We start from the raw sequence: 6,856 nt of genomic DNA, 5'->3' as shown, positions 1-6,856 counted from the left end.
CTCCTCCCTTCCTTCCTACCTACCAAATCCTTCCTTCCTTCCTTCCTAATCCTCCCATCCATCCCCATCCCCATCCCCATCCAAAGCTAGCTAGGGTTCCGCCCTCCCATCCCCATCCCCATCCCCGCAGCCGTCGCCTCCTCTTCTCTTCTCTCCCCGCCGCCGGCCAACGAGATCCAGCCAGCGAGCGAGATCCGACCGACCGACCGACGCCTGCAGGCAGAGGCAGATCGAGATCGACGCCTCCGCCGCCTGGTAAGAAGCTCAAGGCTCCTCGCCGCCTCGTTGGATCCCCTCCCCTCCCCTCGTTGGATCCACTTCCAATCGATTCTTGTTATTAGATTTATTATTATTATTATTATTTCGATCGATACTAGCTAGATCTGAAACTAACTAGTGTATGATTGATTGATTGATTGATTTATAATGGTTGGTTGCCTCCCTCCCTCCCTTGAAACAACCTAAGATTTCATTCATAATATGCTGCTCCTGCTTTTATTATATTTATTACCTATCTACCTAAGATGTAATCTACCTAAGATAAGATTTGCTCGCTCATCTTGTCTTGTCCTGCTTGCTATACATCTGCCTCTGCTCTCTTCTCTTCTTCTTCTTCTTGCTGTTTGATTGATTCATTCATGTCAGGTTCAGCCACGAGACCGCGACATGTCGCACTCCAACCAAGTAAGGTCAGTCCACTTCACTTCATTTCATTTCTCCCCTCCCCTCCCCTAACAGCAGAGAGACCATCACATCTCCCCTAACAGAAACATGCTCCAGTTTATCTCTTATCAGTTTCGTCATCTATTTTGTCCACAGTGTAACAAAAATGTTGTTTTCAGGTACACCGCGCGTTCCATCACTCCCCCCGCCGACAGGGACAGCGGTTCCAAGTCACCCCCACCCAGGAGGCGCGCAGCTTCCAAGTCGCCTCCCCTGCCCCCTCCCCCCCCTTTTCCTCCCAAGGGGGTGCGCACCATCTCGAGGTCGCCACCACCTACTAGTACAAGACGCAGCGTCTCGAGGTCCCCTCCGCCAAAGAGGCGTGGCAGGTCCAGGTCAAGGTCCAGGTCCAGGAACAGGAGCCGCTCCAGGCAAGTCCAAGTCGGTTTCATGTTTATTTCTTCATTTTGCTTGTGATGGTGGATAATGCTGCTTGCTTCTGATGATGTATTACATACAGTATGTACATAGCTGGTCAAAAACAATAGTTACTTAATGATGTACATCATCACAAAGATACCGATATTGACATCGGTCTGTTCTCTTCTCCTAATAATATGTATGTATGTATGTATGTATGTTTCAGGAGCAGAGATAAAGACGATGTGAGGAATCCTGGCAACAACCTCTATGTCACTGGACTGTCCACACGGACGCAAGAAACTGACCTCGAGAAGTTCTTCAGTAAAGAGGGCAAGGTACCCTTACTCTCTCTGCGCTCTGCTTTCTTCCTTCATGCCTGATGCCGTCTGCGAAGATGCTTCTCCTTTTATCTGGGATGGGACTGCTTGTTTATTGCGTGAATCTTATGTCACTAACTAATGCACCATGTGGCAAAACTGCAGGTTAAAGACTGCCGTGTCGTTATAGATCCTCGTACGAAAGAATCACGTGGCTTTGCGTTCGTCACCATGGAGAATGTTGAGGATGCAAGGCGCTGCATCAAGTACCTGCACCGTACTGTCCTTGAAGGCCGCCTCATCAGTGTGGCAAAGGTATAACAAACTTGTCTGCGTGTAACAACCTTGATGCTAACTTGTGTTACACAACCATCTTCTTCTTCTTCTTCCTTTCATTTGCATATGCGTTTAAGCTACTTCTTGTTACCAGGCAGTCATAGCATATATGTAACGATCATGTCTTACACTTTAGCTCTCCTACCCCCAAATTTCTGGGCCAACTTTATCTGGGAATAAGCCACACATCCTAGGACGTAGTTTACAAGTTAAGAAGTCAATAGTTCAACACCAGAATGAGACCATTACTGACCTTCCTTTTATGTCGGTCGCTTTCTAGTCTTCAACAAAATATATCTCGATCTCTAACAGCTTTTATACATATCAAAACCTTGACCGATGTGGGGTAGTAAAATATGAGTCCCATGGAGATCCTGACTTACATTTTAGCTTTTCTACTGCCAAATTTCTGGTCAACTTTATCTGGAAATAAGCCACACATCCTTAATGAGGACATAGTTTACAAGTTACTAACTATTGATTTCAGTACCATAATGAGGCCATTGCAGACCTTTCTTATGTCTTCCACACAGTATACCTTGGACATTTTGTTTTGTAGTGCATATCAAAACCCTGACCAGTTCTGTATCTAACATCTTGTTTCAACTTTTAAGTGTCCCTGAAAATCAGCCAGAGTAGGAGTAATTCCTATAAACACTGATTTATCTGGGTTCATTGCTGTGGTGCATTGGCTATGCTATATATATGTATATATATTGGGGTGTCGTTAACATTTTCAGTGCAGGAAATGAAAAAGTACATCTTGTTTCTGTGCTCCTTTGCTTCTTTCTTTTTTTGTGCTGATTTCCACGACCATACAGCTTCCACACTGCTGGGCTAGCATTAATTCTAGTCAGTGTTCTGTGTAGAATTATTGAACTAAATGCTGGCTGCACCCACCTGTTGGTTTGTACAACCTCTTCTTCAACCTTACAATCTGTTGCCTCTCGAATCTCCATCACCCTCACGAGCATCGCCATCACGCTCGTGATCATCGCCATCACCCTCATGATCATACTACGCTGTCTGCACCGACTTCGAGTGAGAGCATGGCTCGGAACGGTGCACTGCTACGCGTCAACGCCGACCGATCGAGCACCTCATTCTGGCGATCTTGGAGTGAGAGCGCCGCTCTCAAGGCTGCACTGCTACGCGCTACCACCGACCGACCGAGCACCTCAAGTCATCCTGGCGATCTTGGAGTGAGAGCGCCGCTCTCAAGGCTGCACTGCTACGCGCTACCACCGACGGACCAAGCACCTCGAGTCATGCTGGTGATCTTGGAGTGAGAGCACGGCTCTCAACGCTGCACTGCTACGCGTCACCACCGACGGACCAAGCACCTCGAGTCATGCTGGTGATCTTGGAGTGAGAGCGCGGCTCTCAAGGCTGCACTGCTACGCGTCACCACCGACCGACAGGGCACCTCAAACCATTCTGGTGATCCTGGAGTGAGAGCGCGGCTCTCAAGGCTGCACTGCTACGCGTCACCACCGACCGACAGGGCACCTCAAACCATTCTGGTGATCCTGGAGTGAGAGCGCGGCTCTCAAGGCTGCACTGCTACGCGTCACCTCCGACAGACCGAGCACCAGAAGTCATTCTGGTGTTCTTGGAGTGAGAGCGTGGCTCTCAACGCTGCACTGCTATGCGTCACCACCGTAGACCTCCTCGTGTTTCGTGTAGCTACTGTGGTACGTGGTACTACATTCTTGGAGCTACGGTGGTAAGTGTAGCTGGTGTTGGATGTCTTCAGCGCGCCTTCCGTCAGGACCAATTTGATGCACATTTTGTTCATTGCCTCGAGTAAAATTATTTATCAATGCAGAATGATTATGATCCATGCATTTGAATTCCTATTCGCTAATGACCTTGTGAATTGCAGGCAAAGAGAACTCGTGAGAGGACCCCTACCCCTGGAGAATACTGTGGTCCGAGAGGTATGCATGGAGACTCCCGCGGTTGCATTTGAAATAGATGCTTTGCTTCCTGTTATTGATATTTTTTCTTGTCTGGATTATTATAGCATGAGTTTCTTGTACTTGCCTTTGCTTTGATTAGATTCCTAGGCAGCATTTGGAGTAGCTTATTATCCCACGGTTGACTTTAGCCAACACGATGGGCTGTGTATTGTTAATTCTCCAGTGGTGTCATGTTAGATTAATTCACAGCATTGTTGTTCCTCATGGTTCACTGGAACACTTTTTTTCTGTCACCAGACCAGAGGTTTGGCTGTCTTGTTTTACACGGACTGGAGATTAGTTAGTCTCCTGGGAAGGACGGGATGCCAAGATTGCGGTGTGTAGCAATCTGGTTAGATGATTTGTACTGCGGTTGTCTGATCTGTCTTGTAGCATGATTTTTTTAATTTTTTTACTTGCCGTGGCTTTGCTCAGATTCCTATAGTTTAGAGAAGCTTATTATTATATGATTAACTGGAGATTAGTTTACTGTAGTATCGTTGCTCTTGGTTCACTAGAGCACTTTACCAGTTGTCACAGGTTTTAGTATGAAGAATGTGTCTAGCAATCAGATAAGAAGATATGTTATTGAATTTTTGTATTCTGTACTTGCATGTGGTCTGATAAGATAGATGCTTTCCGTCCCGTCCTGTTGGTGATATATATTTTGTGTAGGTTGCTGATCTCTTCTTGTACTTGACATGGCTTTGCTCAGACAGATTCCTTGCTAGCATCTATCTGGTTTAGTTTACCTGTGGCCACTAGCTAGCATGATTGGTCGTGCCGTGGATCTTTTTTATATAATGTCCACTTGCATCATTCATTCTAGATCCATTCATCACCCTTGTTTCACTGGAGCACTGCGCCAATCATCTTTAGTAAGTATGAACGGACGTTGATGCATATATAATATTTTAATTTGCGGCTGTCTTACCGTGTTTTATGTACATACATATACATACACTCTACATTAGCCTGCAGCAGGATATTACTCTTAGGGGAGGGCAGTTTTTGGTTACATGCATCTAATCCGTCCGGATTTGTGTGCATGCATGCAGGCGGGCGCTCCCGAGTGGAACCGCGGAGGAGCCGTTCTCCACGCCGTTCCAGCAGGTCGTCAAGGGACCGCTCGAGGTCGCCCTCCACAAGGAGGGATAGAGACAGGGACAGGAAGCGCGACTGAATGAAACAAGAAGAAAATGATGATGCTAAAGTATGAATTGTGTCTTGGATTGTAGTATGGTTGCTGAATGAATGAATGTTTGATGAAGGACTGTAGTATTTCTGCTGGAGGCTTTAGATAAAGCTCATCTGTCTGTCTGTCTGTTTTATCAATCAGAGGATTTCCCTAACATTTCTTTTTAGCTTCTGTGTCATCTATATGCGGTGAAGGCGTATTTATTTCGTGTTTTTATGGATTCTCGCTATCGAAACGTCTATTTGGTTGTATGAGCTACTTGTATTGGCTGGATGCTAACAATATTATTATTATGTCTGCCCACAAATTTGAATTTGTGTCGACCGTTGCTTAAGCCGTTTTGTTAGTAAAGAGTATCTTAGTCCTCTAAAATACTCCTCGTGTCTCATAATATAAAAACGTACGTTTTCGATGCTACTTTGACACTAGTGTAGTGTTAGAAATACTTTTTCTTATATTATGAGATAGAGGGAGCATAGTACTATATAGACCCGATGTAAAGATCGTAAAAAGAAATATAAGAGCGTTTAAACCACTACTTTAGTAATTTAAGCGCTTTTATATTTTCACTTTACTTTAGGAGGGAGTATAAAACATCTTTTTGATCACTAACGTAGGTAAAGAAAAAAAAACCCTTTTGGAAGCCATGTTTGTATCACATCCACTGGGCTAGACCACTTATGGAACTAGTTTCAGGGTTGGGGATTCAACAACTTTTTTATTTTGACAGAAAGACTTTCATAACTAGCTAGCTTTATTAAATTCAAATACTAACACTTATGTCATTCGCTGCTTAAAATGTATAGATGAAATCGATCAACCACAAATAGAAGAAGGAACGCCCTTGACAAGCTAGCACATTAGCTACCATATTAGACTTTTAGTCACCAACGTTCGTTCAACGGGAGGAAGCTTCTCCAACACCCCTCCTCCTCCCCCCAAGGGCGACCCCCGTCTCTCCTTTCATTGACTTTCCTCCCTCATTGCTCATCCTGGCAGCCGCGCCTTGGACAATAAATGTTTTGACAAAGCGACACGCCATCTCCGCCTTGCACCTGGACGTGAAAACGGCACGCTCCGCACCGCGTCACTGACACGCGGTCCCCGCCCCTACTTGTCGGTGGCGGGGGGCGGGCGGCGAGTGGGGCTGCGTGCGTTTTCGGGAGGAGGGAGGGACGGCGTGCCGTTTCGTCGAAAACCCTAGAAACACGCGATAAATTGAAGGGCGCGGATCGAGAAAGCCAGTTTGTGCCTCCATTTTCCAGTTCATCCAGTTCAAAGAAAAGAAAAGAAAAAAAATGGAATCTTTGGTTCAAAAACAGAATCCTTTGCATCCATCCATGTCTTCCATCCATCTTTTCCCCTCCTCGTATTCAATTGAATGCGCCACCGATCCCACCGCCGCCGCCGCCGCCGCCGCCTCCCCCATCCCGTCGGGGCCGGCGGATTCGGTCTGCCCTAGCCCTAGCGCCGCCGCCGCCTCCCCCATCCCGTTGGGGCCGCCGGACTCGGCCTGCGCTAGCCCTAGCGCCGCCGCCTCCCCCATCCCGTCGGGGCCGCCGGATTCGGCCTGCCCTAGCCCTACCACCGCCGCCTCCCCCATCCCGTTGGGGCCGCCGGATTCGGCCTGCCCTAGCCCTACCGCCGCCGCCGGCATGGACGACTTCGTGCTCCGGTCCGGCGTGCGCGTGGGGCTGAAGCGCGAGTTCGCCTTCGCCATCGCCTCCCAGGCCGCCCTCGCCCCCTCCCTCGGCCGCACCCGCTCCTCCCGTTCATCCGCCGCCGCCGCCGCCGTCCTCTCCCCGCCGACCACCAAGCCCAATCCCAAGCCCTCCCGCTCCTCCAAGCGCTCCCGCCCCTCGGACTCGGCGCCCGCCAAGCGCGCCCGCTCGCGGCCCCCGGATCCGGACCCCGCCGCCGCGGATCCGCCGCGGGATCCTCCTCCTCCCCCCGCCGGC

At 48.5% G+C, this 6,856-nt stretch overlaps 1 protein-coding gene across 2 annotated transcripts; it reads left to right on the top strand.

Annotated features, from left to right (window-relative positions):
- Window positions 1–5,205, top strand: LOC119331610 (serine/arginine-rich splicing factor SR45a-like). 2 transcript variants are annotated; one of them, XM_037604775.1, is made up of 7 exons: window positions 1–255; window positions 652–689; window positions 843–1,094; window positions 1,310–1,421; window positions 1,569–1,718; window positions 3,625–3,679; window positions 4,759–5,205. In XM_037604775.1, the coding sequence occupies exons 2-7, from the start codon at window positions 667–669 to the stop codon at window positions 4,881–4,883; spliced, it is 717 nt and encodes a 238-aa protein (XP_037460672.1). In that variant the 5' UTR covers window positions 1–255; window positions 652–666; the 3' UTR covers window positions 4,884–5,205. The 2 variants fall into 2 exon arrangements, with proteins under 2 accessions (XP_037460672.1, XP_037460671.1); XM_037604774.1 differs by having other exon boundaries at window positions 2–255; window positions 646–689.
- The last annotated feature ends 1,651 nt before the right edge of the window (window positions 5,206–6,856 follow it).

Source organism: Triticum dicoccoides, chromosome 7A (genome assembly GCF_002162155.2).
Source record: "Triticum dicoccoides isolate Atlit2015 ecotype Zavitan chromosome 7A, WEW_v2.0, whole genome shotgun sequence".
NCBI classification, from domain to species: domain Eukaryota; kingdom Viridiplantae; phylum Streptophyta; class Magnoliopsida; order Poales; family Poaceae; genus Triticum; species Triticum dicoccoides.
The sequence above is the reverse complement of the archived record's forward strand: the minus strand, read 5'-3'. Positions and strand labels throughout refer to the sequence as shown.